This window comes from Lutra lutra, chromosome 5, assembly GCF_902655055.1.
Source record: "Lutra lutra chromosome 5, mLutLut1.2, whole genome shotgun sequence".
In the NCBI taxonomy this organism is placed as follows: domain Eukaryota; kingdom Metazoa; phylum Chordata; class Mammalia; order Carnivora; family Mustelidae; genus Lutra; species Lutra lutra.
This window is the reverse complement of record NC_062282.1, coordinates 151941323-151959117: the sequence shown is the minus strand read 5'-3', so window position 1 is coordinate 151959117 and position 17795 is coordinate 151941323. Positions and strand designations below refer to the sequence as shown.

General features: G+C 37.7%; 1 protein-coding gene across 2 annotated transcripts in view; it reads right to left on the bottom strand.

Annotated features, from left to right (window-relative positions):
* CNOT6 (CCR4-NOT transcription complex subunit 6) overlaps positions 1 to 17795 on the bottom strand; it is a 70997-nt gene that overhangs the window by 39988 nt on the left and 13214 nt on the right. For both annotated transcript variants that reach the window (XM_047729842.1, XM_047729843.1), the window contains exon 2: positions 7389 to 7502. In XM_047729842.1, coding sequence (XP_047585798.1) covers positions 7389 to 7500 — 112 coding nt within the window. In that variant the 5' untranslated portion in view covers positions 7501 to 7502. The remainder of the gene's footprint in view (positions 1 to 7388; positions 7503 to 17795) is intronic.

Here is a 17795-nt window from a genome sequence, read left to right as displayed (position 1 = left end):
CATGCTCAGTGGGGAGTTTGCTTAAGATTCTCTCTCTGCCCCTACCCTCCAATTTGTGTGCTCTTTTTTTCTTTCTAAAAAATAGATAAATCTTAAAAAAAAAAAAAAAAAAAAAAAAGTTACAGGAATAACTCCCTATGGACAAGGAGAATATACCACAAACATACCCCAAAAACTATTACTTACAATTTCAAACTGAGCTAAAAATTTGGCATTAAGAACATGATAAAAGCAATAAAAGAACATAAATAAGAATTAGAAAAATTCAGTAAGGGAAAACTAAACTACCAAGAACTTAATAATGAGTAAGTACAAAAAGAAAATGCTTTTAGAAAAGACATTTTTAAAAATCACAAATACATGAAGAACTATAGATTCAAAATCAATTTTCTTATATACCAGCAATGAATAATTGGAATTTGACATTAAAAGCAATACCACCAGCACCCCCACAATGAAATATTTAGTATAACTCTAACAAACTATGTACATGATCTGTATGAGAAAAACTAAAACTCTGATGAAAGAAATCAAAGAATTATTAAACGGACAGATATTCCATGTTCATGGATAGGAAGACTCAATATTATTAAGATGTCAGCTCTTCCTAAATTGACCTATAGATTCAATGCAATCTCAACCAAATGTCCAGCAAGTTATTTTATGGGTATTGACATGCAGAGGCAAAAGACCACAGAATAGCCAACACAAAACTGAAGGAGAAGAAGAAAGCTGGAGAACTGATGTTAGCTGCCTTCAAGACTTACTATAAAGCTACATTAAACAAGACACTGTAGTATTGGCAAAAGAACAGACAAACAGATCAATAGAACAGAACAGAGAGCCCAGATCTTTAGGCAGTCAACTGATCAAAGGCAATACAACAGAGAAACTCTTTTCCAAAAGATGGTGCTGGAATAACTGGACATCCAAAAGGAAAAAAATATATAGAGAGAGATATCTTACACTCGTCATAAAAATTAACTCAAGGGGCGCCTGGGTGGCTCAGTGGGTTAAGCCACTGCCTTCGGCTCAGGTCATGATCTCGGGGTCCTGGGATCGAGTCCCGCATCGGGCTCTCTGCTCAGCAAGAAGCCTGCTTCCCTCTCTCTCTCTCTCTCTGCCTGCCTCTCCGTCTGCTTGTGATCTCTCTCTGTCAAATAAATAAATAAAATCTTAAAAAAAAAAAAATTAACTCAAAATGGATCACAGACCGAAATGTAAAACATAAAACCATAAAAATCCTAAAAGATACCACAGAAGGCAATCTATGATTTAGGTTTGCAATGACTTCTTAGACATAACAACAAAAGCACAATCCATGAAGAAAGAATAAACTGGACTTCATTAGAATTAAGTTCTGCTCTGTGAAAGACACTGTCAAGAGAATGAGAAGACAGGGGTGCCTAGGTGGCTCAGTCAGTTAAACGGCTGTCTTCTGCCCAGGTCATGATCCCAGGGTCCTGGGATGGAGCCCCACATAGGGCTCCTTGCTCAGCAGGAGCCTGCTTCCTCTCCCTCTGCCTGCTCTTCCCCTGCTTGTATTCTCTCTCTCTCTCTCGCTCTCTGTCAAATAAATAAATAAAAATCTTAAAAAGAGAGAGAGAGAGAATAAAAATGAGAAGCCACGCCACTGGGAGAAAACACTTGCAAAGACCTATCTGGGGAAGCACTGTCATCCAAAATATACAAAGAACTCCTAAAACTCAACAATAAGAAAACAATCCAATTTAAAAATGGACAAAAGACGTGAAAATCTCACCAAAGTAAATATGCAGATCATATAATACATAAGCATATGAAAAGGTGCTCTTAATCATATGAATCAGGGAAATGAAAATTAAAAGAACAATGAGATTCCACTACATGTACCATTTAGAATGGTCAAAATCCTGAACACTGACAACATCAAATGCTGGAAAGGATGTGGAGCAACACGAAGTCTCATGCGCTGCTACTGGAAATGCAAAATGATACAGACATTTTGGAAGAGTTTAGCAGTTTCTTACAAAACTAAACATATTCTTACCATATGATCCAGCAATCGCACTCCCAAGCATTTACCCAAAGGAAATGAAAACTTATATCCACAAAAAAACCTGCACATGGATGTTTATAGCAGTTTTATTCATAACTGCCAAAATTTGGAAGCAACAAAGATGTCCTTCGGTAGATGTGATGAATGGATAAATAAACTGCAGTACATCCTGACAATGGAATATTATTTAGCGCTAAAAAGAAATGAACTATCAAGCCATGAAAAGACATGGAGGAACTTAAATGCACATTACCAAGTGAAAGAAGTCAAAGTTTAAGGCTACATACTATATGATTCCAACCATGTGACATTCTGGAAAAGGCAACTATGGAGACTGTAAAAAGATCACTGGTTGCCAAGGGTTCAGGGAGAGAGAAGGAGGATGAAATGGCAGAGCACAGAGGACTTTTAGGGCAATGAAAATATTATGATTTATAATGGGTAGATACATGTCACTATGTATTTATCTAGACCCATAAAATGTACAACATTTATAGAGTGAACCAAGAGTGATAGTGTCAGTCAATGCAGGTTCATCGATCGTAACAAATGCACCATTCTGGTAGAGGATGTTAATAGCGGATGAGTCATGCACAATACTGTGTCACATTTGCTGTGAAGCTAAAATAGCCCTAAAAAATAGTTTCTTTTAGAGGTGCCTGGCTGGCTCAGTCAGTTAAGCATCTGACTCTTGACCTTGGCTCAGATCATAATGCAAGGGTCCTGGGACAGAGCCCCACGTCTGGCTCCAGGCTTAGCAGGGAATCTGCTTTTCCTTCTCCCTCTCCCTCTGCCTCCCCCCCCCCCCAACTTGTGCTCTCTCTCTAATAAGTAGTATCTTAAAAAAGGAAAAAGGTGTATGGGGAAGTTTTTTGGGAGTGATGAAACTCATAACTGTGGTGGTGGTGGTTACACAACTGTGTGTATTTATAAACGAACTGTACAACTAATAAAGTGTGAGTTCTACTACATTTTATTTTTATTTTCCTGTAAATTATACCTTAATTTTTTTTAAGCTTTAAAATGATTCAAGAGACAAATATGCAAATTCAGAAAATAAATCTCTGAAAAACACGAAGGAATCAGAATACTAAAAGTTATTATCCAAACTGTCCTAAAATTAAAAGAAAAAAATTTCAAACTACATATGTACACGTTTTTCTTATCATACTATACCTGAGAATATCAAGGTAGAACAAAACCAACATCAAGACATATTCCACTAAAATTACTGATTTTAAAAAAATCCTTTGGGCATCTAGGCAAAAAGAGCAACTAACTAATAGGCGAAAGAAAATCAGACTGTCATCAAAGCCTATCACAAAACTGAAGCAACATATTCAAGATATTTCAAGAAAGAACGCGAGCCACCGATTTTACTTACAGCCAAACTAACATTCAAATATAAAGGACACATGATCAACAAGAAACTTAGAGAAGGGACGCCTGGGTGGCTCAGTTGGTTAAGCAGCTGCCTTCGGCTCAGGTCATGATCCCGGCGTCCTGGGATCGAGTCCCGCATTGGGCTCCTTGCTTGGCGGGGAGCCTGCTTCTCCCTCTGCCTCTGCCTGCCATTCTGTCCGCCTGTGCTCGCTCTCTCTCCCTCTCTCTCTGACAAATAAATTAAAAAAAAGAAAAAAAAAAAAAAAAAGAAACTTAGAGAATATGCTCCTAGGAGCCCTTCCTAAGAAACACCTAGAGAATAAGATTCCAGAAAACTAAAATGATTAGAAATAAACTAGTGGGAGGCACTGAATATATACTTACTTAGAAAATGAAGTCCAAATAGGATTGTATGCAGGTTAAATGGGAAGGCTGATAGCACATAATGATTACATACTCTCACAATATGGAGTACAACTATTTAATGGGAGTAGGATGGGGAATGGAAATAATATTCCAAGCAGTTCTACCTGCTTTCAGTCCTCATATTAGTGGCAGTATTTTTAGTACTGTTATTCTGAGAGTGCAATGTAATATGGGATAAACCAAATAACTAATTACAGGATATTCAAATTCCATCATCCCATGTCCCTGAGAACTAGGACACTCAGTATTAAAGGAGATACACATGTAATTATAGAAAAGGTCAACTAAAAATCCCTGTTCTTCTAAATCTGAATTAAAAGTATCAGTATATTTTTATAAGATTTTTAATTATAAATATACAAATGTGTTTTATATATTTAAAAATATTTTATATTAAGCATGTATTTATTATCACATAAATATATATCCTTCCATCATAAATATGTATGACTCCCTCCCTCTCTCTCTCTCTCTATATATATATATAAAATGAAAAGATACAGTATGTATAGTCCTCTATTTCCTAGTTCTGTCCCATGGAAAGACGTAGAAACAATGACCAACCCAACAGCAACAAGAATCCCTAGCAACAGAGATTCTGGTCTTGAAATATCATTTCCAAATTTAAAAAAAAAAATTTTTCTTAGAAAAAATTACATATTCCAGGTTTGAGGCAGGAAATACACAGATGAGTCAAGAAAATATTGCTATATCACACAGCGAGTCAACTACCAAAGACAAATTAGGGTTGTATCAAAAACCGAGAAAACATTTAAGAAGCTCTCCCATTAATCAACAACAGGAAAATGTAAGCATCACAGTAATTACAATTCATGACGTACACCTGAAACCCAAATTATGTAGATACAGCAGTTAATAATGACACTTTAAAAAACCTCGTCACCCTCAAAGGGTGATAGTTTATATTGAAAACTAGTAAATAAAGTGAAAGAAACTAACTTTCTTTTCTGCCTTTCCTACATAAACTGTACGCTGGAAAATCAATCAGTAAGGAAAAACATCTCTTTATAGATGTACCTCACTTAACGGGAAAAAAAAAAAAATTAGAGTATCACTATTTTGCAACCCTGAAGGAACTAATGGCTCTAGCACTGAAACATCAGTGGAAAAGAAGACTTTCAGACTTTGTGTACTGTCTGAAGAAAAAGCACAGCACCATGCCGAGCCCTGCACAGGGGTTACATATGAGCCTGATCAAGCCTCTGCATCCAAATGCCCATTTGTAGGGGATGAAAAACATGCTGAACTGCACGAGTCTCAGTAAGCAAAACAGAGACTGTGGGGAAACAAGTCAAACCACCCCAGTTCAACAGAGAAGGGGAAGCTGTAAATTAAGACAGACTAAATAAAAACAGGGGGTAGGGGACTAAACTATAATCCTTAGATATACATAATTTGGTATTAAAGCTCACTGGAAGGGGCTCTGGGTGGATGAAAAAATTCTAATACTTTACCTGGACAGTGGTTTTACAAGGCTTTTGGCCTTATACTCATTCAGTAATAGATTTGTCTATGCAGTTTTATGTGTTTCATGTTACAAATTTTTTAAAAAAGCTATCTTTAAAAAGTAGTCATTTGACTTATCTGGTTACCTCTAAAGGGCAAAAGGAACTCACCACCCATTCTCTCTGGAACCAGAGGAGTGCATGAGGTAACTGTGGGTCTAGGACTCGATGACCTCAGATCCCTAGAACTCTGCATCACGGAAATCTTAAGAAACTGGTGCTAAAGCATTTACATGAACAACTTTACATAAACTGAAGTCAGTCTTAACAATTTCTACACTTAGGAGCTTATGTATTAAAGACTGGCTAAGACAGTAAAGTCATCTCCCTGATAGTGGCTTTATTACAAGGCCATGTTCCACAGACCTATTTCAACCAACAGTTTATCCTCCAGGATACTAACACGATACTTCCTTCCTATCTCGTACACAGATTTCTTCCCAAAGCTCAGAGTAAGCAGAAAACAGTGATTCAAATTTGCCAAGGGGTTCCCAACACGAGGGAGAGGGAGGAAGAGTAGAGGAGAATCCCCTTAACCTCAGAGATATAATCTCACTGAGTACTTTCTAAACTTATCCTGACATTGTAAGAAAAAGGAAACTTCCCTACAAGCAAAGGACATATAATTTAAAAACTTCTAATATAGTCTAAAAAAAAAAGAGAAAACTACAATTAAATACCAATCCTTAAGAAATTAAAAGGGGAAAGCAGGAAATGGGTGACTGCCTAAAGCTTTAAAGGAAACTGGTAAATCAGAGAGTGTTATTTCCTTTTGGGCTACCCTGACCCAGAAAGTCAAATCTGACAAGAGGAGAAAAAAGAAAAATTTCACTCTACCACACCTATTCTAGGAAACTGAAGTCAAATTAATTACCACCAGCACTCTAAAAACCTCGAGAGAGGGAACCAGGAGAGACTAATGTGGGTACCCAGGGAGAGTGTTTAGGTTTACCAGAGAGTGAAGAGGTTAATCAGAAATTTGGAGCTGACAAAGGAAGAATATTACTATCATTACTGCCTTTTGTGCTTCCTGTAAATACTTTCCTAACTAGACTGGCAGTTATTTTTTGTCTATTAGTGATTCATACTGGTATACTCTGTTCTCACTCCCTGATATTCATAAGCTCCAGAATAACAGGAACTATGCTTTTTTTTCCCATCTATTGATCTTCCATATACCAAGTACAGCACCTTGCAAAATGTTTTGCACATAGCATATGCTCAGTATATTCGCTGCATTAAATTAAAAAAAAAAAATCCACGGCAGTCAGGAAAAAGAAGAGAAAACCTGTTCTTCATTATTTCAGAAGGCTAAAATCAAGACAGACTGGAAGAAAAGTATTGAGAGGCCTATCAGGCCAACATTCACACAAAACTTCTTTAGCACTAGTTGCCTTGAGAGGTAACAATTCCCGTCACCATCTCTGAAGTATTAAAAAAGAGGCTGCATGCCCACTCATAGGGACTATGGGGATATCTCTGGAGGTTCATCTATTTCTCTATGTCTAGACTGCATTGAGGTAGAAGGGAACTTTGAGATCTGCTTTAAATTCTTTAATATTTTGTGTTTCTGAATAAGGCCATTCTTGGAGACTCAGACTGAAAAACAAATGGAGAAAATAAGGAGAAACAAATCTATCACAGAACCTATACTAGGACAGGCATTTCCCACCCCACTGGAAATTTGTTGATAATACAAAAGCTCGACCCTACCTGACCAGAGAATTACGTATCAGAACAAACCTCTGCACACTAGGTATTTCATATGTGTTATTCTCATCTCATCCTTGTTATTACTCCCATTTTATAAAAGGACACAGATACTTAAAGAATAAGCAATGAATGGGTTTTGAACTTGACTGAAACTATGCTCCTGCCACTGAACCTTCCCACCTCTAAGATAAATTAGCACTGGCAAAATACAGCATTGCCTCTTTTGTGTACTGGCATTTGAGAACTTAATTTTCTACCATATCTTGATTTCCATACCATAAATTTATGCATGCAGGTCTTACCACTTATTTCAAGCTCTGCCCAATGTGATTTCTTTCCATTTGCTGCTTCCTCAGAGGACATAATTGTGTACATCCTCCTAGGGTCAGGGGGCTCGTATTTTTCTTTGGGCATGCCTGTTGAATTAAAAAAATCCAATCAGTATTCTGAAGAACCAAATAACTGAAAACAATGACATCTTTTTAAATGTAAACACACCCGTATTATGATCTCTAAATACCGCTTCCCAACAAAAAGAACTAGGGACTTTTTGGAGAAATGGTCCAGGATGGACCTGGTTCAGGTTCAGGATCAAAAAAATACAAAACAGGGCTGGATGCTAACAAAGATGCTGTGGCCATAAAGCAGCAGAAAGTCTGAAGAAGCAACCAGTAGCCGCAGATCAGACAACATGAACATAAAAGTATGACTCTGGGGCGCCTGGGTGGCTCAGTGGGTTAAGCCGCTGCCTTCGGCTCGGGTCATGATCTCAGGGTCCTGGGATCGAGGCCCCCATCGAGCTCTCTGCTCAGCGGGGAGCCTGCTTCCCTCTCTCTCTCTCTCTCTCTCTGCCTGCCTCTCTACTTGTGATCTCTCTCTCTGTCAAATAAATAAATAAATAAAATCTTAAAAAAAAAAAAAAGTATGACTCTGAGTCATTATAAACTGCATGAATGCAAAACTTTAATAAATAAATAAATAAATAAACCTCAGGCACCTATAAAAGTGGGAGAAGGGAAAGAATCAAGCATTTATCCTATACTTCTGGTCAAAACTAGGTAAGGGAATGTTCTTAACAGAATTCTAGCTAATAAAGACAGAAAGAGTCACATAATTAGAAAATCACTATTTCACAGCCCCTAGTGGGGGGAAAAAAATGGATCTAGGCAACAATCACCAATGATTAATAAAAGCATTAGGTGAAAAAAAAATCCAATGGATAAATTAATAAATGGATATATAGGTTATGAGACCTCAACCCAATGACCAATTTCATCATTAGGAAAACTAGATCTATATGCCAATATTACTATGCCCTGGTCCCCTCATCAAAACATATTAAAAATAAGAAATTGAATGTGAATCATATCAAGCCCTTCTACTTCTGGTACCAGCTGAACAAAATAAAGGAGACAGAGGACTATGTTAAAAATAACACAAGAGGGGCGCCTGGGTGGCTCAATGGGTTGGGCCTCTGCCTTCTGGCTCAGGTCATGGTCTCAGGTTCCTAGGATGGAGCCTCCCATCAGGTTCTCTGCTCAGCAGGGAGCCTGCTTCCCCTCTTCTCTCTGCCTGCCTCTCTACCTACTTGTGATCTGTCTGTCAAATAAATAAATAAAATCTTTAAAAAAAATTTTTTTTTAAACTTAACTCTACAGAAATACTGCCGGCCAGATGCAGAATACGGGAAGTTACAGATGAGAAAGACCCAATTTCTTCAACAAATACATGACATGAAAATAAGACAGGAGGAAATTGACATGGATCACACAATTTACAAGGCACAGCAATCAAATGTGCTACATACACCTGTTTGGGTATATTTGGAAAAACCAAGTGTAAAAACCATTTCTGAGAATCAGACAATTTGAAGTACTAAACATAAGTTGATACTGAAGGACTATCGTTCATTTCACTTGCAGTTGTTTCCTTAATCCTTATGTTATCAATACCTTCCAAAATATTTAGGTGAAATGAAATCTCACACCCTTTGCATATTACCCCAAACTCCTTGACTGAGTCTCACTTCACCTTATTCACTTGGATGAGCCCAAACCCACTTTAGACAACTCTCCACCTTTTCCGGATACTACTCAGCTAAATATAGGTGGAGAAAAACTTACCACCATGTGAACCTAAAGTCAGCAATCATTTACCTCAAATGGATTACTTATGCTGCCAGGAAATTACACTTGAATTCTCCTAGTCCCTGCTACATGACTTCTCTCTTCAAACCTCTAACACTTACTCCTCCATTGTCTCTTTCTTACTTCTATTTTCTCACTGAAACAGAAAACACAAGAGCCCTTTCTATGATCTCCCACCTCCACCCATCTACACTCTCTTTTAGTAGGACAAAGTGCCTGCCCTCTGAACACTCAATCCCACCCTATCATCTTGCCTATTCAAGGACATTACTTGGCAATTCTCTCCTACATCACTTTTTCCCTCTACACTAGATCTTTACCTTCAGATATATATATATATACACATGGTTTTATTTCCTCTACTTAAAAGTCCTGACCCCATTTTGCCCTCCAGCCTTTTCTCTCATTCTCTTCACCAAAAAAATTATCCCTAAGAGTTGTATATGCACTCTCTTCCAGTCCTCTTTTCCCAGTTAGAGTCATTCAAATCAGTATGAACTTTTAACGTTTTACCAAAAACTGCTAAGAAAAAAACCAGTGACCTCACACTGTTATATCCAACGCTTGTTTCTCAGACCTCTTTTTGCTTGCCCTATGATCAGTGTTTGATGTAAATGATCACTCCGTGTAGACACACTTACTCATTTGGCTTTCAGTATACCTTTTTTCTTGGTTTTCTTCTTATCTCACTAGATTTAGTCTTTTGCTAGCTCTTCCTGCAGAATCAGAATTAATTCCATTTTACCAACAGAAACCTGAAGCCCAAAAAGGTTTAAGCAATTTAACCATCATCATAAGGCTGAGAAGTAACGGAGTCTGGCTTTGTGTCCAATTAAAAGTTAAAGCTATTTTTTTTTTAAGATTTTATTTATTTATCTGACAGAGAGAGACAGCAAGAGAGGGAACACAAGAAGGGGAGCAGTGGAGGGAGAGGGAGAAGCAGGCTTTCCCCCCCGGAGCAGGGAGCCCAATGTGGGGCTCGATCCCAGGACACTGGGATTATAACCTGAGCCGAAGGCAGACACTTAACAACTGAGCCACCCAGGTGCCTCCAAAGCTACTTTCTAAGTGAAATAAGCCAATCACAAGAAGACAATTATTGTATGATTTCATTTACATGAGGTACTAAAGTAGTCAAACTCAGAGAGACAGAAAGTAGAATGGTAGTTGCCAGGGGCTGGGGAAGGAAGTTACTGAATGTGTGCAGAGTTTCAGTTTACAAAAGAAGAATTATGAAGATGGATGATGGTTAATGGTTACCCAACATTATGAATGTATATAATACTACTGAATGCTAAACTTAAAAATGGTTAAAACAGTAAATTTTACATGTATTTGCTACAATAAAAAAAGACTGGAAAAAAGTCAAAGCAACTTTCACTATGTTATGCTGCCTCCCTAACAAAGGGAAATAGAGCTATTTTTGAAACAGAAATTGGCTCTGGGTAATCAAAATACAGAAGGAGGTAAATAATCCTTTAAAAGCTGCTTGAAAAAACATAAATGGTGAGACTAATCATCTGCACCAGAAACAGTACATCTTTTTTTGTTTTGTTAAGTGCTATTGATAAAACAAACTATTCTCTTACATGTTAACTTCTTGAGAACAGAATACAATGACTAAAGTTTTTAGACTGATGGTAAAAAAATACCTAACACAGAGAGCTACAGAGTCAGAAACTGTTCCTATTCTAGAGGACTATCTGGCAAAGCAAGTGCCCTTTTTGAATGAAATGAATATTCCAACAACCTAGAAAATATAAAATGTCGTGTCAGACTACCAGAGCTCGATGAGAACAGCCCATGATCCAAAAGCCATTATTCAAACTGGATTCTACCTTTAAAAAAAATAAAAAAAAAAAAAAAAATCTGATCTTCACTGACTTTCCCCAGTAAAATTTAACAATGGTAAGAAACTGGCTCTGTCCAGCTGAGGTTAGTATTTTGGACCTATTATTATTAATAATTTGACTTCTTTGTGGAAATTGAGAAGTCTGATTTATCAACCTCATATGAGCTTAGTTAGTTTGAATCAAGGTCCAGAGATGGATCACACGTCAGAGAATGGGTAAAAGTGTTATTGAGCTAAGAAATCTGAAAACCAGAGGCACCTGGGTGGCTCAGTTTAGGTTAAGCATCTGCCTTCAGATCAGGTCATGATCCTAGGGTCCTGGGATTGAGCCCCATGTTGCTCTCCTCTGCAGGGAGTCTTCTCACCCCTTATCTCTCTCAAATAAATTTTTTAAAAAATAAAATAAAATAAAAAGAAAGAAAAAGAAATCTGAAAACCAGGCTCAGGACCTGGGGTCATTCCATCAGAGTCATAATTTTGCCTAGGTAGCCAACCACTCCACTTCCTGGTTTTTGTAATGTGAGACGGGTTATCTTAAAATTTAAGAGAGGGCTCATTAAACTGGAAAGCAGCAAGGAGATCATCTTTATTTCCAAATCCCTGAGAGTGAGGATTTGAAAGTGGGGGGAAGGGAGAGTATGACAGAATGAAAGAAATGGTAGCACATAAATTGTCCAACACTATAGTGTACACCTGAAATTAATGTAACACTATGTATCAACTATAGTCAAATTTTCTAAAAAGGTAGGAAATTGGGCAAACTGTTTTCAGGAGCAGCAAGAGAAGCACATCTGCCCACTGAGCAACACCCTTCCCCTATTTTGGGGGGAGTGTGGCAAAACACAGTGCTGGTAGAGAAAAGGGTGTAAGAATGCATACAATTTAGGATGTTTCCCAAGACTTTGAAATCAACAGGCGGATCTCTCCTCTAAATAATCTGCAGTGACATACCGTATTTTTATCTTAGACTAAAAGGTTTCCAAAACAGACTTGAAAACTGTCAAGGATTACAACAGACTTAAAAACAGCTATGCCAGAGTCAGCAGGTATGTAGCGCCTGACTAGTCAATCCCCTTTTCCTCCAATCCAGGCCCAGGTGTCACTACTGATCCTGGCAGCATAAAGTCCATCCCCACTCCAGACCTCAGAGAAATAGTTTTTCATTATCTTAGGAGAATTATTTACCTTAAAGAAACACAGAATACTATTTACCAACTCAGAAAGATATGCTTTCATAATTAAATATTTTAAGAAATGGCTTAAAAAAAAACAACTATAACCATCGTGGGAAAGCTAGTGTTGCAAAGCAGAGTTACAAACCATAACACAACTAGTAAGACTATCCTGGAGCATCTAAATTAAGAGTATCCTAACTGCATACCATAAACTTAGAAAAACTGCCATTCGGATAGGGAAAAAAATTTTAGGAATCCAAATATTCTCTACCCTACAATTCCAGAAATGCCGTGCGCATGTGTGCGCAAGTGTGTGAGTGTGTGTGTGTGTGTGTATGCGTGTGCAGGTGCAGTGAGGGGGTTGGGACAAGAATCACAGGGAAGGTTTTTATAAAAACCCATAGGGAGGGATTTATCAGAATCTAAGAGAGAAAAGAAGATAAGAACAACTACAGCAGACTAGAATGAATATATTCACAAAGGTCCTTGCCCCCAAATAGAATCATAGTTCCCTAATTACACGTCTGGCTAAGAGTGAAAAGAAATAGCTGATGGAGACAGGGACATAAGGAAAGGGATAGGAGCCTCTGGGCTATCTTTCTGCCAGGAATCAAATTTTTTTTTTTTAAAGATTTTATTTATTTATTTGACAGAGAGATCACAAGCAGGCAGAGAGGCAGGCAGAGAGAGAGGAGGAAGCAGGCTCCCTGCTCAGCAGGGAGCCCGATGCGGGGCTCGATCCCAGGACTCCGAGATCATGACCTGAGCCGAAGGCAGCGGCTTAACCCACTGAGCCACCCAGGCGCCCCCTCAAATTTACACTCAATCAAAATCAGAGACAATCAAATATCTGAATGCTCACCATGGGAAAAAAAATATGTAATTACAAAAACAACCACTAACTGGGGGTTCAAATCCACTAATCATAACAACTCATAGGCAAAAGGTGTGCCAAGAGCCTGCCTCTCCCCCATCTATACCTAACCTTCAAAATCAATCTAATGGGAAACCAACAGAAGTGCCCAAAAACCCACCCATGCCCTACCTAAATAGAAAGCAAGTCAACATAGAGTGGTCGAACACGATTGTAACACACACAGCACAATGATTCTACAAAATCACTACAAAAGAAAGAAAAAGAAAGACTACAGAAATAAAAAATATTCCACAGGGGCGCCTAGGTGGCTCAGTGGGTTAAGCCTCTGCCTTCAGCTCAGGTCATGATCCCAGAATCCATGGGATGGAGCCCGCATCTGGCTCACTGCTCAGCAGGGAGCCTGCTTCCCCCTCTCTCTCTACCTGCCTCTCTGCCTACTTGTGATCTCTGTCAAATAAATAAATAAAATCTTTAAAAAAAAAAAAGAAAAATATTCCACAAAAAATTATTTCTTGTGCTTAAAGAAGTTAAAGAGAACATAACACTGATAAACAAGAACTATAAATAAAGAAGTCAACTGTAGGACAACACAAAGTGAGATAAAAAGGTAAGAGTGTAGACCTAGCAGGGGAAGAAGTATTTGAATACTAGGATCTCTAAAACAAGACTGGACTAAAAAAGGAGTCACAGAATACATAAACACAATTCCTACTAAAACAAAAGGCAAACATTGGCAAAAATTAAACAGACTTTTTTATGGAAAAACAAAAGAACTGATAACGTAATATCTAAGAGAGTAATTACCTATGCTGTAACTCAGTAAACGTATCCTTTGGTATTTACCAAAGAAAAAGAAAAATGTATTTCCAAAAAATACATTTATATAATGTGCATAATAGTTTTATTCATAGTTGCCCAAAACTGAAAACAACCGAAATGCCCATCAACAATGAAAAGATAATCAAACTGTGATATAGCCATACAAATACTACTCAATAATAAAAAAAAGAATGAACTACTGATACATACACATATATATATGACTCTCAAACATTACACTGAATGAAAAAGACCCAAAAGATTCCGTTTACATGAATTTGCAATGGTAACAGTGGCTACCCTTCTGCTCACTGATAAAGTATTCAGTATCTTAAATGAGGGTGATTTATATTAGCATATATATATATATTTATCAAAACCCAAAATGTACATTTAAGGTCTATACATTTCACTTTATATGAATTTTACCTTAACTAAAAAACATTCTGTACTCCAACACTTGGTCAAGTATGAAAACAAACAAAAAGACAAGCAATTACTAACAAAGCATACAACCATATACCTTTCTGAATTACTCATTACAGCATTGTTTATGACAAAAAGAACAAATAACTTAAGTGAGCATTAATAAGAATGATGGTTAAATGAGTTACTGTGCAGCCATACTACGGAAAATCAAGCAGCTGTGAAAAGAATGATGTTAACTATTGGTATTATACTGGATTATTCACTTCATAGTTTAGGATTAAGCAAATAAGTACTTAGGTTAAAGATGTTAGGAGCCAAGGGGCGCCTGGGTGGCTCAGTGGGTTAAGCCGCTGCCTTCGGCTCAGGTCATGATCTCAGAGTCCTGGGATCGAGCCCCGCATCGGGCTCTCTGCTCAGCAGGGAGCCTGCTTCCTCCTCTCTCTCTGCCTGCCTCTCTACCTGCTTGTGACCTCTCTGTCAAATAAATAAATAAAATCTTTAAAAAAAAAAAAAAAAGATTGTTAGGAGCCAAGATTTTCAGGGTAAGAAAACATTTATAAATCAAAGAAATTAAGCAAAAACAATATCATAGTTGACTTGAGAATATCAATATAAACTCATGATTTTATTTTTTAAGATATTTATCTATCTATCTATCTGAGAAACAGTCCACACAAACTGGGGAGGGGGAAGGGAGAGGGATAAGCACACTCTAAGCTCAGAGCAGGATTTGATCTCGGAACCAAGATCATGACCCTCTGGGCTCGATCTTGGAACCAAGATCATGACTAAGCTGAAATCAAGAGCCAGACATTTAACCAACTGTGCTACCCAGGTGCCCCTACACTCATGATTTTAAATTTGTTTTTAACTACATAGTGAAATGCTCTAGAAGTAATATTATCTCTGGAATAACAGCACCCCTAATCCTCAGTTTTGAGAACGCAAAGTTCTTTGTAAAATGGCCAACTACAAGTTTGGGGCAAAAAAGGTATAAAATGTGTAAAGCCTGAGACATCCTTGAGTGCCAAAACCCTAAGCCAACAAGACACAGGAGCCAGTTAAAAGGGGTCCTCCACTGGCCAAAGCTGTGACAATTGGAGCTAAAAGAATAATAACAAAATGAAACGGAATCAAAAATCTATGGAAAAATGATCACTATCAGTGCTACAGAAAACAGAGTTGGCAGTGCTGTAAAGGGGGGATTGGTAGCAGGAAGAAACTACTGCAGTAACCAAGGCATGAAGAAAGCAAGAGGGGAGAAGTGAGGAAAGGGAAGGCCACGGGTGCACATTAGCCACCATCTGGGGCAGCTTTTAAACTAAGAAAACTGGTAACTAAAGAGAAAGATTTAAGTGTTTACCTTTTCACCAGGTACCACCTTTCAGAATTGACCAAAGAGCCCCAGTTGAATAGTCTTACTTTACAAGAATGACAGCTAATAAATGAAGAATGAAACAAATAAAAAAAGGCAACTTCATTTTGTAATTCCTTCTTTAGGCAAGGATTATAAACTGTGTTTAAACCATTAGATGAATCATTGGTAGTGGTGTAATGCTAAGGTAACACCATCATCCAAGTTGTTTTCTGATCATAAGGCAGAAAACGTTCAACAGAGAAATAAAAGGTTACCTTCTTCATCAATCTTCGCCAACACTAATGGGGGGAGAACCAGATACTGACTTTGTCTCTCAATATGACAATGACGGAACATGAAGTACACATCAATGTTTACCTTGATTAAGAAATAGAGGAAAAGAGGAAATGACCAGATGACGCCAAAGAAGCCATCAGACCAAATGATAACGCAGGACGTTACTGCAGGGTAACTGGTCTGCTGCCTTCAACAACCTGCTGTCAAGACTATTTTATTTTAGATTTGAGAAGAATTAAGGGATATAGCCAGATGCAATCAATGGTTCCTACAGAGGATCCACAAATCAGCCATAAAAGACACTCTGTGGACAGCTGGAGAAACATTTAATACCTAGTTCATATTCAAAATATTAGTGAATAAATATGAGATCATGTTATTTTGGCCATATACAAAAATGTTTGTTAAAAGGCACTGTGGAGTTAAACATTTTATTTTAATTATATTGGCCAAATTTTCTTCAAGGAAATGGGAGTTACAGCCAGTCTCAACTGACAAAATGCTAAATTTAACATCTCTTTTCCTTTTTACATTTCCTCTTCCATTCTTTGTGTTTTGCTTCTTTCTCAAACATGGAGGAGAAAAAAAGGAGAGGGACAGAGGAAAGGAAAAGGGAAAACCAGGGAGAAATAAACTCATGTGCAAAAAGACCCTGTGACGTGACTGATCAGGCACCAATTAGGGCTACAAGTTAAAGCATACAGATGACCTCTGAACAACACAGCTGAAAATCCACATGTAACTTCTGACTCCCCAAACGACCAGTAGGCTACTGTCAACCTCAAGCCTTACCGATAACATACACTTTTGATTACATATTCTGTATGTTGTATGTAGTATATACGGCATTCTTACAATAAAGTAAGCTAGACAAAAGAAAATGTTAAGAGTATCATTAGGAAGAGAAAATACAGAAGTGTACTGTAAAAATTCCACACAAATGGACCCATGCAGTTCAAAGCCATATTGCTCAAGAGTCCATTACATTTGAAAAGGTAGTGACACTAACCTCAGTGCCAATCTCTTCCAATCTAATTTTTCACTAAATTCAATTGCTTTTCACCTCTTCAAGATTAAATGTTTTCTCCATTTTCACTGCTATGGAGTTCATTTAGACCCTCCTCATTTCTCAGCTTCAAGGATTAAACAACCTCCTCTACATCCACCTTTCAGATAGATGCCTGCTCCTATCACTGTCCTGCTTAAAACCCAAGATGACCCATCTGCCTATCTGCCTAAAGTCCAAACGTCAAAATCCCTACAATCACCTCACACAGTCTGCACTTCGCAGCATCTCGTGTAAGCTCTACCACATTACACTAATGAACTGAACTAAACATTCTTTCTTTCATGACCTAGAATCATGTTTTCTTAAAAGAGAAATCTAAAAGCAGCTCAGTATATCTGAACCATGCTTCCTTAGGGAGCTCTCTTCACAGAAATCATTCATTCAACAAATAGTTATTCATATGCCAAGTACTCTGCCAGGTGCTAGGAATAAAAATAAGAAATACATGATCATGGAGCTTAATCTACTGGGGGAGCAAAAAAAGTTTCACAACCATGTAATCACACTACAACCCTTTCTTATTTCTACAGACATCACTCTAAGTTAGGACTTTGCCTTTCCTCAACTAATATAATGGACTCTTATAACTGGCATTCATGCTTTTAAGATTACAACTAACTTACGTATCACTATCAAATTATTCTTCCTAAAGTTGAGTTCTCATTACACTGGAAAATCCAGGAAAAA